The sequence below is a fragment of the Chanos chanos genome, chromosome 6 (genome assembly GCF_902362185.1).
Source record: "Chanos chanos chromosome 6, fChaCha1.1, whole genome shotgun sequence".
Classification (NCBI taxonomy): Eukaryota; Metazoa; Chordata; class Actinopteri; order Gonorynchiformes; family Chanidae; genus Chanos; species Chanos chanos.
The window spans coordinates 43,025,693-43,051,742 of NC_044500.1; the positions used below are offsets into that span (position 1 = coordinate 43,025,693).

A 26,050-nucleotide genomic window follows, 5' to 3' on the forward strand; every position below is an offset into this window, starting at 1 on the left:
ATTTCCCATGAAGCCAAAGTAGTGGGCGTTTTGTTGAAGGGTTGGCAGTTCTCCGAGCCAGGAGGTTACTAAATTGTCTTCTGCTCTCTAGAAGAGAGGAACTTCAGAGCAATTCGGGTGTGGCGGACTTGAAAAACCCTGAAATAAATCAGAGCGAGGTGGAAAGAATATCTAACGGCGCACATTGTTGGGCCTTGGGAAAGTGCTTTCGGAAAGTGGAGGGGATTAAATCGGCAAAAATTGCAGAACAGTGGCTGAACGATTTCTCACAATTTGACATCTGACTCCATTCAAACGCCTCTGCTTTATCGAAGTTTAGTGGCCCACTTTTTTATATACCTGTTCGCAAACTGCTTTGCGTCTTCAGCAAACTTCATTGGATTTTTTTTGTCTGTTTGGAAAAAGTCAGTTCTACAGGATTTTCTTCTCCGCGTAATGACGAGATCCAGTGTCGGAGTACTTTATTTCGCGTGGGAACCTTAACTGTGACGATTTGAGCTGATTGAGGCTTAACTTTGAAACAGGGTTTGGTTCGTGTGGATAAAAAAACTAAAGCTTCTCAAACTTTTTACACTTACATGAAGATAATCGTAAAACATTTTGCTGAAAGCAGTTTCCTCGGGCTCGCGAGTATTTTTATTCGGAGATTTTTTTTTTATGCAAAGGAGAAGTTACAATATTCTAACAGTTCGTCACAGAAGACTCTTAAATTACACCCCGCAGTGTAAAATAAAGGTAGCCCTGAAAGGCAACTCACGTTTTTGAAACTTATCTCAGAAATATCCGGCGCCCTGAAGCGTGCACTTGGAACCATGGGTTGTACAGTAAGTCAGGAAGATAAGGCGGCCGCCGAGAGATCCAAAATGATCGACAAAAACCTACGCGAGGATGGCGAGAAAGCTGCAAAAGAAGTGAAACTGCTGTTATTAGGTAATGGTTGATTTAGATCCTATAAATACATTTAGACGGTTGTCCATTAATCGTTAAACTTGCACTGATTCGTGTGAAATGTTTTGATAAAGTATGTCACTTCATATGTGAGTACCCTAGATTTTTTTTTTTTGACCTAAGAACGCAATTTGACTGTCACTCACTTAAAGGCGGTATTCATGAACCAACACTAAATGAAGAGTCAACTGAACGAGAATTACGGTGGAATGTAGCTTTGACTGATTGTTGCCGTGTCAAGGTAGATATGGACAAGTATGGCCTGTGGCTAAAATGGTTTGTCATATACCCTTGGTAGACTTGAAAATCATTTCTTCTAAATTAATAAATCAAAGTGGTCTCAGTACTCTAATATAAAACAGGAAACAACTTTATTATAGCAACCTCCCAGACGTTACAATAATTAATGTTTCATTTTAGAGTGTAAAATTGCATAAACCATAGACAAATAGTTACTATGAAGTATGCAGTAAAAACTGTTCCAGAGTCAACAAAAGTAGCCTAGTTGTTGCATTGCTCTGTGCTTTCCTCCCTCTTACATGGAAATTGGTCCAGAAATGACAAAGAGATTTGTCAATTTCTGCCAGTCTTCAAAATGTCAGCAAATTGCTGGAGCAATTAGTTATGATGTCATTGAGCTACTTGCAACATTTCCTGTTCATCTTTACAAAACTGTACTGAATGCCCATTCATTTCACCCTGTGGGCAAACTGACTAACACTAGTGTGTTGGGTTCTTATGTGAGCGTATGGTAGAGCATTTTAAATTTTTTGTTTAAAAACACCTTAAACTCTTAATTGATGAAAATGAAAGGTCTACAATATGTGTATATTCCGTAGCCCGGCAGGTTCCAGCAGTATAAGCTAAAGGTAGATAGGGCCTGACTGGACAGATATGAGGATATGAGCCAGCTCTTACAGGAGCTCAGGTTGTGGTAAAGAGCAGATCCATTAAGGGATGTGAGGAGCATGCCACTGGAACTGCGACCTGACCGTGATATTTGTGTGTTCTTCACGTGAGGCTCATAACTTGCAGTGAAACACTTGTGCCGCGTCTCACAAACATACTTGTCATACGTCGCCTTTCCAAACACCGTTTAGAGAGTGACCGACGTGAAACTAAGACGGTGAAAACGGTTAAGACAGAGTGGTGTTATCCTCAAGGAGTCCTTTTCAGTCGTTTTCGTTAAGTATTTTGACAGGTCTGAGGCTAGCCCGTTCGTCCCTCTTGGCGTGCTGTGACGGTAAAATCACGTTCTTGGTGCACTTTGCCCTTGTTCGCAAAGTGCACCGAGAAGTGTTTTGACAGAAACACAGAGCTTCTGTTGGGAATGTTTTCAGTAGGCCACGAGCCCAAACAGAAGGAGAGGTCATCGAATGTGCCAGAAGAAAATGCTGAAACTAATGGTTGACAATCAAAGTTTACTGTCATTTTGTAATGTATTCTGAGAACTTGTAAAGTCTGAAGAAATTTTGTTTCTCATTCTGCATGCTAAACGAGCATTTTGCTGATAAAAAAAACCAAAACATTTAAGTTGCCCTGTAGATGAATACATTTTATGCCTTATCCTGTTGCTCAAGACTATCTGTTGAAAAAGCATTTCCGATTAAATTTACTTTCTCCAAGCTTGCATAGCATTTGCACAGATTTTTACAACTCTGCTGAGACACTTAGATGATTTTTGGATAGTCTCAACAGTGACAGACACTGAGAGTTTTCTGTGTCCAGATCTTAAATGTCAAACAGAAACTGTTAATCATAGTACATAATTGTGTTTGCCAACCAAATAAAGGCCAATCAGATGTCTTCTCAGAAATCCTTACACATCAAACGAAACCTTTATGAAAGAGTATGGGCTGTATGACTGGTTAAGTTACTGAGATTGTAAAAGCTCCTTAAATGCTCCCTGGTACCTAGAGTAATTTTTCACATTTAGTGTGTATCACTAGCCACGACTATCACAGAGCAGAGTGTGAGATGAATTTGTGGCAGATTTGAGTCCCCTTGTTGATTCATAGCATTTTTGGCACCTACTTAGTTTTAAGGTTGATGGACATGTTGTATACGGTAGTACTTTAGTAGTTACTTTACTTTGTAGAAACAAAGCATGCTGACCCGAATAGAATTACCTTTTTTTTTTTCTTTTTTTTTTTTTTTGCATGAAATTCAGTCAAAGGTAAATGTGGGCTCCTCTTGAAGCAGCTATATCCTTGCTTGAAAAAACCTTCTCAGTCTTGCTGCTGCTGCTGCTGCTGCTGCTTCGGAAACCTGGAGAACAGCTGAGAGACATTTAAGCACTTCCTGCTGGCTTCAAACACCAGTAGAAGTGTCTGTAGATGGTACATGTCTTCTGAAATACAACCCCCCCCCCCCCCACCCAAAAGAAAAAAAAAACTGTTCCAAAGCAAACTTTGATTCCAAGGGGAGTGTTGGCTTGCTTAGATGGGTGAGGGCTTTTGCTGCTATTTTTAGGTAAGGAGCAGCAGATGTAGGGAAAAACGATGGGTTTTTTGCAATGTGAGTCAGGGCCTTCAGAGAAATTTAAAGCCTTCTACCAGACACATAGTTTTAGAGGCTAAAGTACTAAACATCCCCTAGGCTGGGTTTGTAGGAAACCCCCAAAACTCCACAAGTCATGGAGTAATGAGAAGTATTCTGTTTTATTTAGCTTAATTTGGCTCATTGATGCAATTACACAAAAAAAGCAATCCATTTGATGAGCTCTACTCAGCTCCTGTACTTTGATCGAAGTTTAATCCTCTTCAGCAACTCGAGCCTCAGCGAATTCCAACACATGCTTTGTTTTTTTTTCTTCTTTTTTTTCTTTCCTGTTCTTTAATTTTTCTATCCTCCCTTTTCAGCTGGGGTGGAAATTTCCCTTGGCAGCGGCCTCCCTTGTGTCTGAGTAGTAGCTCTCCCTGAGTAACATGTCTCAACACTTCAGGGCCTGCTTCGTAGACATACAGAAATGCACACACATTTATGGAACATTAACCTTACCTTGTGTTCATGCTTACAGCCGCTTAGACCCCTCTGCTTTCTCTTCTCAAATTCATTTAAGTGATTTTGTGTAAATAACATTTGGGTCAACTGTCATTTAAGTACAGTTTTGCCAAGTCCTTGTACCTCTATTTGGTGTTGCTCTATATAAACATTAAACACGAGTTTGGAGACAATACGCTTGTGGGGGGGAAAATATTACTCCTAGTGACCTTTAAAATCTTGAAGGTGATACTAGTGGTTTCATTTTCCCAGACATTTCCAAAATGGAAAGAAAAATAAGCCTTACCTGTCAACACGCCCTTGAGGGTTCTTGGGGAATTGGGAAAATAAACTGTTGAAATAGCCTTCATATTTGAGAATGTAGCGTGTGTGTGTGTTTGCAAGCTCCCTCTCTTTCGCGCACACACACACACACACACACACACACACACACACACACACACACGCACACACACTTGTATTGGAAAGCACAGTTGTCAGGTGTGACAGAATCCAGAGAGGTGATAGAAATGAACTGAGGCCTCACTGTTTTCCCACCGCTGTCTTCTTGACAGGGATGATGTGATAAATAGAGCGAAAATAACTCAAATAACTCACAGGGTGGTTCGCTCAATGTACTGTTTTCACAAACCTACGGCATGGATGAGGAATTCTGATGGCCTTCTCAGGAAAAAAACAAACAAACAAAAAAAAAAACCCCCAACAACAACAACAAAAAACCCAGCCTATTTTGGGCAAAATAAACGGCTGATAGGGCTATTCTGTAACTCATTTCTGTCAACAGTGAAACTTGTTCTTTCATCATAGGCTCTGTGTAGCTTGTTTTTACTCACGGCTTATTTGTCAGCTTCTTGGCCTTTGTGCTATACCACAGTAAAGCCTCCAAGTGTACGCATACAAGCTCCACAGCATTGCTGATAGTGTCAATATAAAGCTGATTCACTGAGTGCGACTGTTGCTTATAGCCTCGCTATGTGTGACCCAATGTGATTAAAGGTTGTGGTAATGGCAGCCTATGGGTGGCTAAGCTTCTATGCATGTGTTCCTGACTCTGAGGCACATCTGCTGCGGCGTTAGAGAAATGCTTAGCTACAGGCAGTTATTAGAGCCATCACTCTTCTGCCCCGTGGCTAGAAGATGAAAATGCGATGCCATCTCTAGATCAATTCTCCTCTGTGGCCGAAGCAAACAGGTTTTCCCGTGACGTGGGATTGTAGGGTTTTACAAGGGTACGTACCATCTGAAACGCGTCCGTTCTCACTCTCTGCTCTGTACCTCTAGTTACGGCGGCGAGGGGCTTATAGTCTGGAAGCTTACGTTCATATGAGAGGGTTAAGATTGTCTGAGAACCTTTTTGGAAATGGCGGGGGGGGGGGAGTAAGAGGAACAGGCTGGAGACAGACACATAAAAACAAGTGGAGTTTTAAAATGAACTGGAATTTTCCAAATATTTCAACCCCTGGCTGGCTTGAAGGATTACTGAAGGTTAAAAGATGCCGGCGGAGTCAAAAAAGGGCGTTTTAGTCTGACCGTCACCTCACCCAGACGAATACCCTGCACGTTTTACAGTACAGAGAAATCAGGTTGTATGCATTCCTAAAAGAGACTTTCCAGGAAAACTTAATGGTCCATCTCTTGGCCTTGTTGTTTTTTTTCCCTTAAGCAAGGTCGTTCCACCACTACAACCACTATAGTATTATTATAACATTAAAGATGAGACTTTTTTTCCAGTGAACAAAATTCACCACTTTCTCCCAGCCGTTGAAAGTCGTATAAACAGTTGTATAAATGCCCATTAAATTAACTGAAAATGAATCGCACTTGACATTCAGAGCAAAGTGTGCGAGAGCTGACTCGATTTTTAAGGAGAGGTCACACGTAAGAGTGTTGAGGAGTTAGCATTGCTGAAAGAATCTCCTTCAGGCATGAAGGTAGGCAAAGTGCTGCTTGTTTTGGTTAATAAATACAACACGCTTCTGAAGATAAAAACTTTTATTATGGTTTCAAAACTTGAGCTCAAGAAAGATAAGACATCTCTTTAGCTACATATCAATACAACAGTCACCCATGACTAGTTTTGCTTTTTTTTTTTTTTTTAATGTGATCTCATTTCTATCTAATCTGTGTTGCTACGTGGTAGCATAGCTCAAACCCGGTCACCCAGGACCTTTCAAAAAACATCTAAGACCCCTCACACCCCCAGAAAACTCTGAGGAACAAATCGATACTGACTAACGGCTTCACGCGGCCTCAGACCGTCTATTCGCTTCCCATCAATTTCCTTAATCCTGACCACCAATCCATGTGGAGCGACCATGCGGCCTGCGAAGGAGCATAACAGTCAAGCAAACGCAAACAATTCCGCAGACTTTCAAAAACCCATTTTCCACTTCATTGATTTGTCTTAGAAAACCCTTTATCAACTTTCAAATCCATATTGCTCTTTTAACTCAACAATTTGTTTTCTTGGCCGCCGTGAAAATAAAAAAAAAAAAAAAGCGCTTTGACATTCAGTTCAGTGTACTCTGTATCTCTCTGAGTGATTTGAAGTGGGGTTTTGTTTTGCTTTGTTTTGTTTTCTGGCGTAGGGAGTTACAAACACTGAATTTCTGTATCGATTGGAGGTATTCCTCTTCGGAGCGCGTTCCCGTGTGCGTGAAGGGGATGGACTAGACTTTGGAGCCGGTCGTTTCATTCCTTTTGGCTGAGCACAGATTGAAACTCATTGCTTTTGACTGAGCACAGATTGAAACCTGTATGATGATGGGTGTGATTTCCTTCCCCTTCCACCTTTATTTTATGTTTTTTTTTGTTTGTTTTTTTTCCCCCTTTTTCCCCCAGTGTTTCTTTTGCGACTGCACCACACATGTGCAGTCAATGTGGAACAGCACGACAGTTAAACAAGGAAATGTAAATGAGATGTGGTTGCTCATGTGGTTCCCTGGAAATAAACTGATTTTAAACAAGAGAGGAATAGCCTCATAAAATGCTCTGAACGTCCGTTTAATTAAGAGAACTTAATTAACTGAATTAAAAAACAAAAAAACAGAGTGTTTATCAGCACTCCTGATAAATCTAACTCAGAAATAGTTATGCTTAATTTTCAGAGTGGTGGTTGTGGTGTGTCTGTGTCTGTGTCTGTGTCTGTGTCTGTGTGTGTGTGTGTGTGTGTGTGTGTGTGTGTGTGTAGGGTGGGGGGGTAGTTAAAATATTCACAGGCTCTCTTACCAAAGCGTTCACTAAAGCAGAGTATATAAAATCAATAACATTTCAGTAACAAGTTATTTAAAAGGTCCAGATGTCCTAATTACATGATAACAGAACGGAGGGTCTTATACTGTATCTGGATATCGTTCACAAAAGTGTGGCCTGTGAATTGAGAGCACGGACACTAGATGAATCCAATTTGTGAGATTTTTCTTTTTTTATCCATATGTTTTAATTGTAATCGCGGGCAACATCACAAGAAAGAAAATCAAACCATCGAAATAATTAAATTTGATGTGAACTTATACTGCCAGACGCAAACATATGACAAACATCTGATGACTTGATTGGGTGGTGCCACTTGATAACCTTAGCTTTATTCAGAGGTGTAATAAAGCCAGGATGCGGCGTCTGAGAGAGATGTGTGTCTAAGCTAGAGAGAGACTGTACAGGCTTATTCTGGCACTGAAATGTTATGGGTTTGCGTGTAATTACAAGACAGTGATTATATGCTGACTCTTGCCGAAAAGTCAGGCTGACCTGCCCTCCCTGACACAGGCAAACCCTTCTGTCTGTTTCTCCTCTCCAAATGGATTCCATGCTCTCCTTTCTAAACATTATTCCTTTCCTCTGGAAACTGGAGACTGAGAGTGTATAGTCTACAGAGGTTATTTCATGGAAAACATTTCGGCGTTGTTTAGGATGATTTATCCGTAGTTGCAAAAAAAGAAAAAAAAAAGAAGCATTTGTTTCAGATCCGTCTCTCCAGGAAGGTTTTCCGTGCTTTAGTCAGTAAGATTAAAGTGAAACGAGCCCTTACAGAGTAAATGCATGCGCCGCCGAATCCAGTGAAAGGGCAGGAGCATCCAGCTCCGTTGACGGATGCTGATGACACTGATGCTAGTGATTAACTACAAGAGGCTGCTGAGTGCATGTCTTTGATAACTCCATTGCGATTTCCCTGCTGTGCTCCCTTCGCTCTGTTCAGGCATGCCCAGATAACCGAATGTGTGCAGCACGCCTGGACCCGGTCCATCTCTGATGCTGTCACCATTACCATACCCCCCCCCCCCCCCTTTTGATGGAAGAGCCATGAAAAGCAGTGGCACCAATGTGTGAAGTGTTCTGCCAAGCATGAAGCTGATCTGAGAACTGATTTGACCATAGGACTAAAAGGATTCCTCAAGTTACCTGGCTACAGAAAAAAAACAACCCTTCTTTTATTCTCTTTCTTTTTTCTTTTTTTTTTTTTGGTACCTCAAAAGTACACCACTACAGTAAATACAGTGGCAAACACAGAGAACATCAAGGAAAACACTTAGCAAAAAGTGTTGGAATAAAAAAAGTCTTGAGTTTGAGACATTTCACTTTTAAAGTTAAGTCCAGACATGATTTCTCCCTTTAATAAGAGCGAGTGTCTGTTACTATACTGGTAGGTGAACTTTTCAACTGGTAAAAAAAAAAAAATGGAAGTATGGTGACAAAAGCCTGATTTTTGTACAGTGGGAATTCATATGACCACAAGCCCTGGAGTTGGAACAGCAAAGAATGAATGTTTGGTTTGGCTCCGTTTATGTGTCCTGAAGGGATAGCGAAGTCTTTGTGTATCAGAGACTGTTGTTGAATAGACACAAGTAGCTGAATTTTGCTTAGATAGAATTCAAGCTGATTGGTCAACCAGAAATTTTCGCAAACCGATGACCACAAAGTCTGTGACCCCTACGACGACACCATAGATGTCAAAGTTCACTGCATCAGATCGTCTGGTTGTCCCTAGGGAATGGTTATTCTCAGTGTCTGTACATTTAAATAAACATTCACATGCTATAAAGTTAGCACTACCCCTCCATCCCAACGCCTCCTTTCTTTATTATGCAATAAAGCTCTGCTTCACATCCTCTGGAGGCTCTGAGCGGGATTGTCGCGTAGTTTCCTCTATGCAGAGATAGTATGTGATGTGAATGTCCCGGAGGTCTTCTTTCCAGCACCCTCGTGTTACATGCCTGTTTGCATTCTGCCAAATGTCAGGCCGATACCTCTGTAAAGACTGGAGAACAACGAGATGGAACGGTGGAGAAAGCCCTTCCCCAGAGCAATTTCAGAAGTTGCTCAGGTGGGAGACAGAGCAGCGGGTGACACACATCCTTACCGTAGTCTTAATTGAATTATAGCCATTAATGTGGAATTCGATTACTGTTGCCAGACATTTTAGTAGCATGGTAGCGTGTGTGTGTGAAAGAGATATGCAGGCTGTTTTTTTTTTTTTCTGTGGACAGCCAGACCACCAGAGAGGCTGAGAGGAGAGACGAGGTGTTAATGTCAGGCGTTCAGAGTTGCGTGTGTGGTGGGAGGGGTGGGGGTGGAGGGGGGGGGGGGGGGGGGGGGGGGGCGGTGGTCGAGGCTGTGCGTCCAGGGAGATGGTGAGGGGCTCATCAGTGAAAGGCAAGGCGTTGCATTCCCGGAGGTGTTGGGTGGAGCAGGTGATAATTAAAGTTTTAATACAGCCATTTCCTGTCTAGCACCCTTCCCCTCTTTCTCACAGCTCCCTGGGCTTCTGCGGTTACTTAGCAACATGTGATGAATTTTATATGCCCTTTTAACTGGGGTCGTCTTACTGAACCGTATTCAGTTTTATTGACCGCCTTGAGTTGTTATGATTTGAGACTGGCGGATCCATGAGTGCCTTTCTCAGCCCTGAAATGATGTTCAGGCCTGACCTGTACAGCATCTCTTCTGCTATGTTTCTCCCTAGCTCTGTTTTCAGAGTTCCCCTGCCCCATTCGTGCTCTGCAAAGCACAGCACACAGTTTCCATAGTCCCAAATGATCATTCTTGACGTTAAGAATTCGGTTTTGTACCAACTGGACCAGGTGATTTTGGTCCATGAATGGACGCTGTTTGGATTTGCTGTAGCTTATTCTTCTGTGACATCATTACCACAAACAAGCGGTGGCTCTTACAGCAGCGCTCGTAATATTTCTGTCACCGAGTCAAAAAAAAACAAAACAAAAAAAACCCCGCCTTGGCACCAGCAAGACTTGTCACTAAGTGCTCCACCAACCACGCTACTTTGGTGGCGTTCTGTGTCTTTTTGAATTGTTTTCCCTTGACTTATAAGTAGATGGAGTGATGTCATTTCCTTTACCAACCCCCCACCCTCTGCTTCCTCTTTTGGTAAACTGCAGTAATGGCTGAAACTCAAGTAAATGTTATCCTTTTGTTCGTCTGGGTCAGGAAGTTAGCACACCCATCCTGTCTCACTCTGCGTCGACATAGCCAAAACTTGGGCACAGCTTTTGCTGAGCTAACTCCATTGAGATTCACAGACTGGACTTTATTTTATTTAGCACCCCCCCCCCCCTCCCCTTGTCCTTTTAAACCTCAAGATGAGCTAAATGTGTTTGCATATCAACTTAGCAACAACTGCCAATGTCGCTTCTTGGCAAAAATGGCGCGTTCCACCCACCTACCATGGCTGTGTAGTTTATAATTCACTTTGTAAATTACCATGTTAATGGAAGACATAAATGATTTGAGGGCCTTGGCAGGGTTGCAGCTGGGTAAACTCGCTAACATTTACTTTGTTAACCTGTTAACCCCCAGAAGTCAGAGTCAGAACGGCTGCCTCACATCTATAAATTAAAACAAATTGTTCTACAGCACTAACATGAACAAAATACATGACAGCACTGTTCTCTTGGCTAGAGGGAAAACCTCTTCTGCATCATCAGGAAATCTAATGGTTTCTCTTTACAAAAGAAAAAAGAAAGAAGGAGCAGGTTTCGTAACAAGGGCTCTGAAAATGGAGGAAAAGAGAACCACCCAGGATTTTTAGTTCTTGCCACAGACATTGTGACCAAAGTTGTTGATGGAGGCATGTGACCACTGTGTGTCCTTTTCAGGAACACCGCGGTGTCACTAAGACAGTGGCTGACTTTGCGGTGGACCTGACACACTCATCACGAGTCATACCACCAGTCACGTCCAGTTGTTGGTCTTTGACTGGAAAGCCTGAAGAGCTGTTGTTGATTTTTCTTTCTTTCTTTCTTTCTTTCTTTCTTTCTTTCTTTCTTTATTTTGTGTGTGTGTGTGTGTGTGTGTGTGTGTGTGGAAGTGAGGAGATGGGGGAGGAGTAGTATGTTGCAAGCACCTTAATTACTAGCCTAAGTGTTGGTTTGTGTGTGGGTGTTTCTGTGTGTGCTGTTTTGTTTTCCACCCCATAAACTGAGCCGTTAAAACGCTCTCTGTGTGAGAGGGGGGTTTGTTCCCTGCAGTGCCTGGTGGGCCATTCGGCCCGGCTATTGGAGCTTTGTGTTAAAACAGGTGTGACTGTGTCAGAGAGCTGAAACTTGGAACTTCTGTCCTGATTTACCTCTGTCAGATTGTGGCGTGCTGATGGTGTTTTATGGTGCTGACATACAAAAGAAACAGGAAAAAAAAAACAACAAAATAAACACAGTGCTTCAGCGTCCGTTCAATGCGTCGGTTTTTCAGGTTTGGTCAGTTTCAGTTCTTTATATTTCTTTATGTTTCTACGGATGCTGAAGCGCTGTCTCTTAGGGGTTACGGGTTGCATACAGAGGTATGTGGTAGTGCGTGAGCGAGTTTTAAAACGGGACAATTTGAGAGACATGTCACAATCTTGTTTTTACCACAGTTTAAAAAAAAAAAAAGTGAGTGGGAGAAAACAAGCTGACGTATCTCTTCAATTTCAATTGCAACGTTACGGAGGAGGATTAAATGTCGTCTCAGGAAGGGTTTAATCAGGCAGGCTGGCAGGAACAGGAGTTCTAGGCCCTGTGCCACCGCAGCTGTGGGGAACTCAGGGAGAGGTTTTATACTGCCTGCTATACACACACACACACACACACACACACACACACACACACACACGCTCACTCGCACACAAAAAACTACGGCCGTTTTCAGTGCCATCTACACACACGCACGAGCACGCAGAAACTGCAACCATTCTCCTCTGCATGTGCGCACACACACACACACACACACACATATATAGAAACTACCATCAGTCACAGTGCCGTCTAGAGGGATTTAAGACTACATTAATAAACCCATACAGACAAGTACATACTGACTGCACGTACAGGAACGATAAAACTGGAACGCAGGAGAGGCCTTGTGAAGTGTTGTCTTTTTCCGGGCTTCATGTCGGGTAAGATCTGGATGTGGTGAGTCAGGATGCAGGAAGGTCTCCTGAGGAAGATTTTTTTGCTTTGATCCTTGACTAATGGACTGCCAGTGTAAAGAGAGAATGAAAATTAGCGTAATCAAAGTCCTGGGAAAAAAAACAAAAACAAAAAAAAAACGAGATCTGCCTCACTTGTTCACTTTGAAAAAGCCTTTGAAAAAACAAACTTAACAAACAAACAGTAGTGATATGAATCAGAAGGCATTTTCTATACATGACGTAACATAATGCCATGTTCTTTTTCTGTTTGAGGTTTTCTTTACTCTAACACCCCCCCCCCCCAACTCCCCTCCCCCCTGAGGTATTGTTTTGAAGTGGATATTACTTATAATGATGATGTTTACCCAGATTTTTTTTTTTGTCCGTCTAATACACCAAAGCTGGGAACTTCAATATTTATGAGCGTGGTTTGAAGTGGGGGAATTGATGTGCGCAGTGAGACTGCACTCAGGCTCTTTGAAGGCAGCTCTGAGCTCTGGGAGAAGCCAGGCCACGCTGGTTTGTTCTGTCCAGCTCCTGCAAAACAGCCATTACGGGAGAGCATGCTGGAGTAATGGGGATAATTGCACTTTGGATCGTTCACCCCTGGCTTGCGTCTCCTCTCTGTGTGGGTCACTACTGTTAGGACTGTTGAAGCTTTTTGGACGACTCAATTTCTATTACAGGTGAGCTTATTACAAGAAAAAATTGAACAAAAAAAAAAAAAAAGAAAAACGCTGACCTTATGACTGAATGTGATTTTCATTTAAAATTCCAGGCGCAACTGTGAATTGAAACGCACCCTGTCGGTTCACTGTCGGCTACAAGATGGAGCAGAGTCTCATGGTGTCTATGAAGCCAGAGTCTAGACATATATTAATAGTCTAGAACGTTCTGCTAAAAAAGGATTTACTTTATAGCTTTACTGCTTATTTTGAAGCCACTCAAAAAATATCCGGCCGTGAAATTTTGGAAATCTGGAGGGTTTAGCTATCGTTCATTCAGTAGCTCCCTTTTGACTGTTTTCCTGGGATTCCCCTGCATGTAACTGTGTTCCTGTCTCTATCAGAAGCACACACTCCCTCTCACACACTCTATGAAGAGCTTGTTTGCTCTGGGTAGTCAGGACCTAACCACACTCTTCACACCACTGAGTAAGAGAGTACCAAAAGAGAGCGAGGCCAGACTGGTTTTTTGGAGCGCACTATTAAGTGAAGAACACTTTGGGAAGAGAGAGAACCACTCAAGCCTTCCAAAACTGGAGTGGACATGCAGTCCATCATGTTCTGGTCAGTGTCAGAGCCACACGGAGCCCGGGCCACAGAATTCTCAGAGTTCATGTTTTCTTCTCATCTGATAAAATATGATATCTAGCTATTACCTTCCCTGTTGACTTCCCTTTTGTTTTGATAGTTTGGGAGATTGATCAGGTCAATCTGTTTAGGTTTGCCTGTTCCGGTTTTATGAAGCGAGTGGGTAATCTGTTTGACCTGATGCAACATTTGACTTTTTCTCTTACTGTAAATCAAACAAGTGACTGAATCCTGTTTAATACTCACTGTTGTGGGAGTCTCTTCCCTCGTCATACTCTGTACACAAGCAATAACTGATGTGGAACTTGTTCTAGATGTTTACTCTCAGTCTCCTGCTTGGCTCCCATCTGTCTGAACAAAGAAAATTGTGTAATGTAGGTTAGTCCATGATGTCTTGATAAGTTACATTAGGTTGAGCAGTAAAATCTTATGCTTTATTAGATTTTGTTTTGTAAAATATTGTCTTAATGCATTTTTTTAACTGCAATTTTCAATAGACTCCACCCCTAAGATTCAGTCAGTATGGTGTAGGTATGCCATTAGCAGGCTGTCCTGTTTTCCCAAAGGCATTTTCGTATTGCCGCAAAAACCTGTGTTCTCAGATTCCACATGGAAGTATACTTTCCTTTCAAGCCCTGTCTAAAATGTCTGGCTTTTCTCTGACGCTCCACGGCTCAATGTCTAGGTCTGAGTGTACTCCTCAACGTCATGTGTCATGCACAGAAAACACATGGCCTAGCGTGAGGCATCCACTCCTCCTTCCTTTATGTCTTCCGGGGGGGTAATCCCAAAATGTGGCCACAGGGCCGTGGAACTTGTCCAGCCCCCTGCCTTAAGACTGTGGCGACTGGTGGTGGATCGCTTTTGAACGCTCTCGTTTTTTTCGCTTCTTTTAAAACGTTCCGTTGGTGTTTTGGTAGTCATGAGGCAGTGAGGGTTGGGAGTGCGTGTGTGTCTGATCGTGATAAAGTTATTTGGAAGTAGATTTAAGAGAATCTGTAGTTCAGTAATGGTAAAAACGTTGCATGATTTGATGAAGAAAAACATGCTATTTGTAGCATGTTTGCTCAATATGTGGTTGATAAAGCTGCAATGAGACAGAACAGAGGAAAAAAAAAAAAACCCTAAAAAACTGATGAGATGATACACTGACTGTTCTTTTTCCTCATGGTTAAATGCGGGGGTGGGTGTTTTTTTGGATAAAAACACAAAGGGTTCCTCAAAACAGCGTGGTTAACTTAACATCTGTTAAAAACACATGATTTGATTTCTTTAGATGTTTTTCTACATGCTGAAAGTACATTCCAGGTAGGTTCTTTTAACGAAGAACCGCAATGCTAATTCCTCCAAAAAAAAAAAATGTAGAAAATTAATATGTATCTGGATGTTTTACCACATTGTATGTATCCTTGTCAGGCTGTACCAACATTGTCATAAGCAATTAATCAGGAGACAGTTATTTTGAGATGTATCGTTCAGTGAAAACCAGAGGTGTCGTTTTAGGCCACAAGTCTTCTGGGCTTAAGAATTTTTCCACATTACCAGTGTAGACACAGCATCAGAGTGTGAACGGCTTTCGAAAAGGCCGGGCTGAATAGGCCGAATAGAGGCAGTGAAAGAAGTTGAAGTTGGATAGGAGCCGTGTGCAGCTGAGTCCTTGTTGGGCCTGCTATACTGAGGGCTGTATTGTGATTTGTAATTATGTGGTTCTCTGTAGGCCCACAGTTTTGTGCTCTCCCACAGAAAGACCCTGTTTTAGCAATGAGGGATAACGTGAGCAGACTGGGGAAACAGAGAGACGGGGAGCAGATGGAGAGAAAGACAGAGAGATGGAGACGGTGCTGAAAGCATTAAAGAACCTGTTTCTTTTTCTTTTTCCTCTCTTTTTCTTTTTTTTTTTTTTAAGTAAGAAAACAGTTCAGGCACCATTCCAATACACACTTTCCCAGCTAAGATAGAAAAATAACAAGCGAAGTCCAATCTTCTGTTTAGGTGTTTTACCATGACTTTGAGTTTCACTGCAAAGGAAAGTGAGTTTATGATCGGTGTCAATAAAAATCTCTCCTTGTCTGTGCCTATTTTTATCAAGCGGTGGGTTGAGGTTCTTTTACCTTTGAACTGTGGCTGTCAGGGAAACTTTCCCGCAGGGCTAATCATTAGCTTTTACCCTGTGGTCCTCACCTGAATGCCACACTGCTTTGATGTAAGACTGCAAGATCTTGATCAGTATGTATGCCAGAAAGCAGTGTCTGAAACAACAAACAGATGAACAGAACGGGTGATTGGATGTGTTGATCATTGGGGTCATGTTCCTGGTTAGGGGTGTGTTTACTTGGTTCAGAAGAATTACCTGTGGTATCATGTTGAATTATAGTATATACAGTCAGGCTGAGATACAGCAGATATATGCGCATGTGCTAATAAACCATAGGATTTGTATAACAGTTAAATGTTCGTCTTGTAGGTTAACTGAACCCCCTGTAAATCACATTCTAGGGCTGCGGGCTTGCGGCAAAATGACGTGACGCACACACCCACACACACACACACACACACACACACACACACAGAAATTGCTAATTTTTAAACCACGCCGAGTGCTTATGCCAGTGTGCGTATGTGTGTGTGTATGTGCGCAGGGTAGATGTCGAAAGGGCAGTTGATCACGTTGTTTGTGTTGTTTGAGTGATGGTGCTCTAGTGGCGGATGGCTCGGGTTACCGCCGGCTCGTGCTGACTGAAAAATGGGCCCTTTATTCCGGACAGGCCCAGCAAGTGCTCCCACAGGAGGCCCACTGCGGCATCCCCTTACCTACTAGGCCGAGAGAGAGAGAGAGAGAGAGAGAGAGAGAAAGAAAGAAAGACTGTAAGCAGGCTGACCAGCCATGGTCATTCAGCTTCACAGAAACAGGAATTTGAGCCGTACAAGAATGTTCAGAAGGAGAGAGAGAGAGAGAGAGAGAGAGAGAGAAGAAACATTTTTAAGAAGTTCAAAACGGGTTTTGGAATGTAAGGCTGGAGTAGAGATGTTGTGGCAGGAGGAGAGTTTACGAAGGACACCAAACAGCTGTTCCTCTTTTTGAATGCCCCCCCCCCACCCCCCCACCGCCTCCTCCTTCTTTCGGAAGAAATGGCAGAGACTCTTGAGTGGCATCTTGGACAGTGTGTGTCTTGTGGGCGAAATCTTTGTGGTCAGTGTGATTTACAGTTCCAGTTGGTCGGTTGTTGGAATGAGTTTGGCCTTGTACCGGAGCATTATCTTGGGCAAATCCCCCCTTTTTAGGAATATGCAGCACAATCATGTGTATCAAGGTTTTTTTTTTTTTTTTTTTTTTTTTTGTGCGTGTCTCAGAGCAATTTGTATGACAAGTTGAATTAAAGAGCCTTGTCTCGTAATACAGTAGTTTTAATCCGACCGCGTCTTATTCCTTATAGTCTGACTCTCATCTTGTGTTTCTGAGTTAGGGTTAGGGTTAAACAGTATCGCACGACTTTATCGTGTGAAGAACATATTCAAATGATGGTGTTGGTGGAGCAGTGGTTTTGGATGACCGTTCCTTTAAAGGGCAAAGCTTTACGCCCTCCCCTTGGCGGTTTATTGGATGTTCACGCTACACTGAAAAAGGAAACGGTCAGGTGGAGCTAGTGTGCATTGATCTAAGTGTTTTCAGGATTGATATCCCAGGTCTTGGCTCGGTTGGCTTTCACTGTGCCCTCCTGTGTTTTTGACGGCTTGAATAATCCTCAGGTTAGGGCTGTACTCTGTTTTCCGGCTGTTTTCCGGCTGCTCCATCACTTCCTTTGATACTGGAAAATTGAATTCCCCCCGCCAATCAACAAGCGCTTCAATGACACAACTCTGCTCCCTCAAATGAGTTTTCTTTACCGTGGCAGTGTAACCATGGATACCAGGATGGAGTATGCGCATGGCTCCCGTCTCAAGGACTCCTCCTCCAGTTTTGAACCTCAGCTAATATTCGATTAATAAGAAGCATTCTACTGTAATCAAAATTATCTAAGAGACCCTCTGGGGTTTAATACTTTTCCTATATATTGTTGGGTTGTATATTTCATTGCAGTTAATGAGAAATGCAAAATATACCGACCTCGTTGTTCTCAGAAGAAATTCGATGTTTAGCATGCATGACAGAAATCAACGCTGCCGTACCCTACAGAAAATTTGGCTCCGTCAGCCAGAATTCAAATCACTTATTTTGTCCAATAAAATCACTCAGTATTGCAAATTTAGAGAGAGTATGTTATGAATCCCTAAGCAGATTGAAGAGAGGATTTGCTTTCCCCCTGCGTGTAATTTAATGTGAAATACATGTGTGTGATTAATTTTGTTCTCTTTGATCTGCAGTTCAGCTGTGCCCTAAGTACAGGTCCCAGACAACCCTCGTATACAATCATGGAACACTCTCACTGCCGTGATCTCGTCATTTTTCTTTCATGGGCCAAAACTACAAAAGGAATATGCCACCCAAGTGTGTGTTAGGTTCATAAGCTATACGCCATAACCCCGTTATATTGCACACCTTCAAGTGTGGGTTTCATCTCTATTTCAACACTTGAAAAACCCAAAACTAACTTTTGCCAGCCTCTAATTTCCTGCCAAATCCACAGACGTCAAGCGTGCAAAAACGAAAGGCCCCGCGTTTGCATAGAACACCACAATTTCACTTCGGTTTCACGACATAACAAGTCATATATTGACCCTGAAAGCTACATCTCCTCAGTGGCATCCCTGCGCCGTTTCTCTGTCGGTGAGAGAAAAGGAGCAGCTGCAGGTGGTCTCAGGTTTCATCCCTCCTAGACATGTTACTGAGTAACTAATAATGTTGGTTTTAACCTCATGAGAACATACCTCATGACTGAGGCGCTCTTTGATGTGAGCTAAACCCATGCTGCGTTTTGCAGTGATTACGCTGCCTGTTAGACGACTAGCTGACTTATGTACAGAACGATGTAGAGCAGGTAGCTGAAGACACGTTGATCTGGTCTTGTTGTACCTTTGGCTGTTTCTCTGAGGCGGTGGTACGTTCAGTCATTCTGAGGTATTTCGTGGGTGGAGGTAGAGACAGTGAGAGCCGGGAGGAGGAGTGAAATTTTTGTTGAATTTGTAGCAGCTCTAGTAGTAGCGTTATCCAGTGATGTAGTTAACCGTCTCTGAGGCGAAAATGTTCATCTTGGCAAAGAGGGCAGGAAGGGTTGGGCTGAGCACTGATGCTGGTTTCCTGTCAGGAAGGATGTATGCTGGGGTAGACCCACAGAGGCACAGCGAATTATCAGCGAACGCCGGCCCAAAGGCAAACATCTCAGTGACACCCCCGTACCACCGAATGAGCCGTCAGTTCACTGGAGAGAGGGAGAGAGCAACGGTGCCTTCCCAAGAAGTCCAAGAAGAGCTTCCAAAGAAAGCCGGGGGTTGCGTCAAAGAAACATGTGTCTACACCATTTGTCGTCTTTGAAGCTAGAAATGATTAATTACAAGTTGTAAATTAATTTGAAATTCCTCCTCTGAGAATTTTTTTGCCAGAATAGACACCTACTCCTCACGATATCTGAAATATTCTTTATCACAATGTCCACAGAGGGTTCTGTTGTAACCTTGGTGCAACCATTTGATGCTAAGCAACATGACGCCTGTTAGGAAACAGACTCTTACACAAATTTAGAAGAGATCAATAGGCATGATGAAGTCCTCCTTCATGAGAGATTGGCGATTAATGTTGTAATGTGAAATTTCACCTTTGTGTAATATATTGCACTACCCTTGTTGACAGGAAATGATGGTGTTTGGTAATGGAGTATCCAGACATCAGGTCGCGGAAAATCAAACTATGTTCGTTTACATAAATAGAAGGGGCAAGGGAGAATATGAATATCACAAGGTAATGTCCGGAGTGACTTATCTGTTGACACCATCGCGGAGTGTGTGAACACAGCTCTTAGGGGAGAAATAGTGTGATGCATGTGGTTTGAATTGTTCTGTGTGTTGTCACTGTCTCTCTCTCTCTCTCTCTCTTCTTTTTTTTCCCCCCTCAATCTGTGGCTCTGAGGTTTTGATTTTGTACACGTTAAAAGGTGTGGCGTGTTAGTTTTGGAGAAAAAGAATGACCAGAATTTCCTGATCGGATGCGCTTGTTCAGTATAGGTGTGAACAAAGCTATTTGCCCTGTACTCTGGAGTGTTTGATTATAAGCTTTTATGGATGGAAAAAAGCTTGTTTATTTCTTCTTTATTCTTTGTGCCAGCTTATGGTTCCTGTATGGAGATTTGGAAGTACCTCTAAATTTCTCCAGGCCTAGACTTAGCTGAACTGTTTATTTTACAGTCTAAACTCTAAGCTGTCAGCCTGATCCCTTAAAGATTTAATGCCTACTCTCACTGAAATATTTAGATGTGATGTGGGAAGACAAGATTTTACACTTCATTAGTTAGACTCTAAAGTTACGTATGTGTCAGCTAATGTAATATATAAACTTTGAGTTGTTGCTTTAAGGGCTACAGAATTTAGTCACTAGGGAAACTTGTCCAGGACATGGCTGCTGGCATCTTCATGAGAAAATATCATGAAAGCAATTTCAGCAAGTGCCTGCGAAATGAACAAAGGAATAGCTGAATACATGGAGCTGACGAGGGTTAAATGAGAAATGTGTTAAATGGCGGGTTCTAAAGTCATGTGACTTGGTAATGGTTACCGTCATGCGTCTGCCCTCTGTGTGACAGATGAGGAACTTCTTGTCGTGAAGTTAGCAGCGTTTCCTGTTGACTGAGCCGGAAAGGGGAGGGCGGCTTGCAATAGGAGTAGACACTTTTTTTTTTTTTTTTTTATCCTCCCTTCATCCAGCTGCGTTCATTAAATATTTTATGAACATTTTTTTGGCCTGCAAGACCACGTTGTTTATATTTGTTGGAACTGCACTCTCTTAATCTATCATTTGACCTATGAATGATGAATTCGTAATGAGAATTTTACTGATATGTAATTATTAAAATTGTTGTTGAGGTTTTTTTTTTTGGTTTTTTTTTCCCCCCTCTTGCATAGTGCTAACATTTTTGATATTTCGATGTCTCTTTCCTGCACATACCTGCTTCCTGGTATTTCTTTTACACCTCTGACTCAGAAGTTCAACTTCCTCATGACGTCTTGCTCACAGATTTCCTCTTTCAAAATTTCTTGTTGGCCTTACTTTAAATTTGAGATTGTGACTGTGATGCAATTTGTTATGATCTATTTGCTTGCCTGACACGGGAGGTTGAAATACAGACACTACCATGGTCCTTGGTGTGTGAGAAAGCCAGTCAATGATCATGGCTCTGTTTGCTTTGTTGTCACTGAAAGGAAACCAAGCCCCAAAATGTTGTCACAAGAGAAGGTGATAAAGTGGACCGGCTGAAGAAGAAAGCCATCTGGAGTCAGGCCTTTGTTGTACATTCATTTCTACTTTCTTTTTTCCTCTCTTTCTTTTTTTTTTTTTTGTGTTGCGCTACCTTTTAAAATTCTAGAGTGACGGGTACTTCTCCTGCCTTTGTTAAGATCATAATGTGTCTTGTCAGGCGAGGTGTTCCCAACAGACTCATTTCATAGCAGACGCATTGGCAAACTGCTTCTGCTCCAGTAGCAGGATCAGAGGATCCTGACAAGTTTCATCCTTTAGTCATGCCAGCATCCCTCCAAAAATGAGCTTCACTGCAGTTTTCCCCTCAAACACATCCCTCAGCATGGACTGTGTTTGTGTGTGTGTGTGTGTGTAAAGTGTCATGTTTTCCGAATACATGTGATGGAAGGAGCAGATAATCTGGAGTTTCTTCTTCTTCTTTATTTTTTTTTTTTGTCGCTTTCAAAGAAGAACCCCCTAATGATCTACGCACCGTATCACTCTTTACTTCTTTAAGGTGAATTTGAATTCTGCTCTTGCCGTACAGATCCGAACCAGCTTGGATTTTTCATGCGTGGAAGGGTTTTGGTTGGCTTTTAGGCGCTTCGTGAGACCTCTGTTGCCATGGTGCTTATCAACGGTTGTCGTTGCCCAAATGGGTTTGAAAGCAAACAGGTCTATTTAGAGTAGCGCTGAGTAAGGAACTCTTTGATGAGGAGAGAGAGGTGGTTTTTGAGGAGATGGTTTCCCTGTGAAACGGACAAGGCCAGGCAGCTGCGGCTAGCACCCTTGCGACGTGACAACTCAAGCACCACACAGGTTTACATAAGAACACGATTGAACTTGTCCGCACACACACACCCCCAGGAGCATACACTTGCATGAACACACTAGCAAGGTGGGAAGTTACAAACTGCTTTAATCTAGTGCCTGTTTTGTTTTTTTTTGTTGTTGTTTTTTAGTCTTGCTCTTTCCATGGAGTTGTTTTCACGTATGGTTGATTTTTCTGATTATTATCTTTTATCGTAGTTCTGTGCTTGAGTTGAACCAGACCTGCAAGCATAACCAGATTATTCTTTTTTTCCCCCCCCTCGTACCCCACACCATTTGGTGAGGACGACAGCTTTCGCTTTTGAATGTGCTGTGTAGAAGTCTGGGAGCGTTAACTATAACAGTCTCTTTTTTTTTTTGCTTTGAAAAAGCTGTAAAGAAAAACTTGTTTAAATTCAAAAATCATTCAGTTCATAGCTCCAGTGTTTTAGAGCCTGAAGGTTACTTTTGTCACTTCAACCATTCCTCTTTTGCTTTTGTTGACCATTTGTCCCTCTGTCATGTTCACTTGTTTCATGAATAAAAAGGTGTAGAGCTCTCTTAAAGAGGAAACCGGCCTCTTGAAGCTGACGGAGAGACGTTATGTTCTAGTGTTCTCTCTCTCCTTCCTTCAGAATAGGCTTTGTTCTCTTTTCTTTTCCGTCCTTTCTTTGGCCCTGTAACACTGTCTTTCTTTTCAGTGGTTAGACAGCTCTCTGGGGACTAGCTGCAGGATTCTCTCTCTCTCTCTCTCTCTCTCTCTCTCTCTCTCTCTCTCAGGCGAGGCTTTGCAGCTTTGGTCAGAGAGATGGATAGAGAGCGAGGCCTCGAAAGGAAGCAGGAATAAACAAAAGGAAAGAAAACGCAAGGTTGGGAGGACACCAAGGTTCAGAGGCAGCATGCTCAGACAAAGCCCTCTCTGTTTTAGCTGTGTGGAAAGCCACTCTGTATTCCTGTGGCACACTCGGAGGAGCCCAGGGGCTAGGCACTGCTCTCTCCAGTACTGTTCTACCGGCTGTGAACACCGCACCAGCCTCTCGCTCAGAGACCCCCTCAGATCTCCACGTGAGACGTGAGAGGCACGGAAATTTATGGTTTACAGCAGCCTGTATGTCATATTTTTTGTGCCAGTAATCTGTCATGGACTTTTTTTTTTTTTTTTTTGTAACCACTGGATATGTGCTTCAGGAGACATATGACCATTTGGATTAATTTGTAAAAACTGACAGTTGTTCCGTGACTACTTCGATTGAACAGTTCTACTGTGTATATGGGAGAAACAGTAATATCTCTCTTTTGAGGTTTGCTGTTTGCAAAAATCTTTGTGGCACATCAACACTGAACTATATACCACACCCCTCTCCACCCCCCAACTTGCCTGTATTTAAAGGGGTTTATTTTTGCAGTAAGCTGACCGTGGAGAGCTGAAGCTCTTGAGGACGAAAGGTTGCTTTTTCTAGTTAGGATGGGTGAGTCCGTTCGCAGCTGTGATAGTTTAAGACGTTTGGAAAACTGTTTTCTGACCCCTCCCTAAACCTCATCAGTCTTCACAGTTTGAGGCTGTAATAATGAAAACCACGCTGTCTCTCCTTCCAGTGTCCGCAACCGGCGTTTTTCTCCACGTCTCCAAATCCATTCAAATCCATCCGTGCTTTTTTTCTTCCTCTGAGTTACTTTCTCCTCCGGTTCTTTTTTCCCGCCTCCCTTGCGCCTGCACCGTTTTCCTCTCCGTCCTCCTCTGCTCCTCTCTGAGATTAACACCTTAATGTTTGCTTTAGGCCTCTCCCACCTCCTCTCAGCTCCTCCCTGTAAAACTCTCGCCCCAAAATACCTTTCACACCTCCCACCTGTCTCTCGTTTAATTCTTTGCTTTCCTCTGTCTTCTCTTTTCCCTGAATCCTCTCCTCTCTCTTTTTTTTCCCTCTACTCTACTCCTCTCTTGTCTCCTAAGGCCTCTGTCTGTCAGTCATCAGCTACTATTTCTTTCTGTCTGCCTCCTCGTCCTTAACTTGTGCCTCAAACCAAACTGAGGAGAACAAGAGAGAACAATGACAGCAGTTCACTCAGACACCAGCTTCTTGTCTTTCACCCCGAGGGTGCTTCTGTTGGCTAATGACTATGATCTGTCTGTACTCTTAATTCTCTGAGCGCTGGCTCTAATGTTGAGGCAGGAGATGACTGAAGATTTTTCACAGTGAAAGTTGTTGTTGTTGTAACGTTGGGATTTGGAGGGAGCAGCCTTCTCATTTTTTTGGGGGGGGGGGGGGGGGGCTGCTGGGGGCTCTCAATTAATGGAGAAGCCAATGACCTATTTATTTATTGCTGTGGCCAGGGACGCCGGCCCAGGGACAAACAGGATTTACCCAAAAGGGGGCAGGATAAGATATAACTCTACTGATTATGGTTGGAGCAGTCTTTTGAATGTGGGAGGTTTTCCCTGGTGCCTTTTGGCTTCGGGTTTTGATATACAGGATTTGGATTTCAGATTTGATTATGTGGGCAAGTAAGATATTCCACTTCCTTGTTCCTCTCATACTGTCACCCTGAGAACCATTTGTATGAAGTAAAATGCCGAGTTCCTCAGCAATGCACAATACCCCTGAGACTTGAGACATGAACTGATATGTTTTCTCGTCCCTTATTTCTTCTCTTTCCTCCGTCAGTCATTTCGGTGAGTCATTTCTCCCTATTGATGAGCAGTTTTAATTCTTTGTTAATCTTCTTGTCCTCCTGCCTGTGTTCAGCGATGAAGGAATGATGGTTTGTATACTCGTCTGAGTGTCAGGCAGATTATTTGTCCTTGATGTTGACTTAGATTAAAAAAAAAACAAAAAAACAAAAACCCCAACCGTGCGTGTGAACGGATTGCCACTGGCTTAAGTGGAAATGAATGGAACAGAGTAAGTGTGCGCCAAAGAGTAAGCCAAAACGCCCTGAAAGGAACTCCTCATCCAGTTGTGCAACAAATCTACGCTTTAAGAGTTTCACGTATAAGGACGCTGAATCCATTTCTTTCATTGAGAGATCAACGTTCGTTTTTTTTTTTTCCTCCGTGGTTAAAGCCGCCTATCTCACTACACACCCCTCCTCTTTTCATTTCCTCCCTTTTTTTCTTTCTTTTTTTTTTTTAAAGCTGCCTGGGTAGAGGTTACCATGGCAATATGTGTAGGAATAAACTTCCTGTCTGTACCCTGTGGTTGACTGCTCTCTCAGAGGGCCGCTGTCTGTCAGACGTCCACTCTGAGAATGTAGTCTGGTCACACACACACTCTCTCTCTCTCTCTCTCTCTCTCGCTCTCTCTCTCTCTCTCTCTCTATCTGTTTTTGCAAACTGTAACAACACAGCACTTTTATAGTCATCTTCACCAATGAAATGGAGCGAGTGACAGAACTAGGTCATTGTTACGATTGAATTTCACCTGATTGTGATCGGTACTGGTTTGTTCAGTTTCGAAGCTTGGTTGGCAGAAGATGGAACGTTGGCTTGGTTGGTTTTGAGGTGAACGGAGGTGAAACGTTACTTTAGACAACAGCGGTTCCTCTTTAAAGCCTGGTGTTATGGACAGTGTAACCCCGAGTCTGTCTAAAGAGCTCAGAGATTGTGTCAGTTACGCTGAGAATTGATTGTCGTTTCAGGAATATTGACCTCTTAACACAGGAATACAGGCCACCGGTCCAAGCATTTTACAGGCCTGATCCTACGTCGTCAAAGAGAATAAAGGATTAGAGCCACATTTTGTCATCAAGGCTTTGACGAATTGAATTAATGTTATCTAAATTGAATAACATGAGCGGAATCGAGACATTTTAGTCACTTTTTTAGTCTCTGTGTTTGTCATTTCAAAATGGATTGCCAGTGTGGAAGTGCTGGAACTGGGTGATAACGAGGATCGGATCTCGCCGGTACAGTCGGTCTGTGTCGATGTATAATTTTTATGTGCCTTTTTAGTGTACTTCCCATGTATGGTCATGTAAGTGGAATCCCCTTGGGAATAATAGACGAGGCCATTAAATGCGTTTTTCCTGCAAGACTTGCCTATCCCGTGTGATTATACTGTCACGATAAACTAACGCGAGACATTGCAACAGATGCTGCTTCCTGGGTAGTGCAAAACTAATGTTTATGAGCACGGAGGAATAAAATGAGAGAGTTAACAAGACCCAGGAGAATGAAAAATAGCCATGTTAACAGAA

General features: G+C 42.7%; 1 protein-coding gene across 1 annotated transcript in view; it reads left to right on the forward strand.

Moving 5' to 3' along the window:
• Positions 1 to 95: 95 nt before the first annotated feature.
• gnai2a (guanine nucleotide binding protein (G protein), alpha inhibiting activity polypeptide 2a) overlaps positions 96 to 26,050 on the forward strand; it is a 56,666-nt gene continuing 30,711 nt past the window's right edge. Inside the window, exon 1 of the mRNA XM_030778603.1 lies at positions 96 to 930. Within this exon, the coding sequence (XP_030634463.1) occupies positions 813 to 930 (118 nt within the window). The 5' untranslated portion in view covers positions 96 to 812. The remainder of the gene's footprint in view (positions 931 to 26,050) is intronic.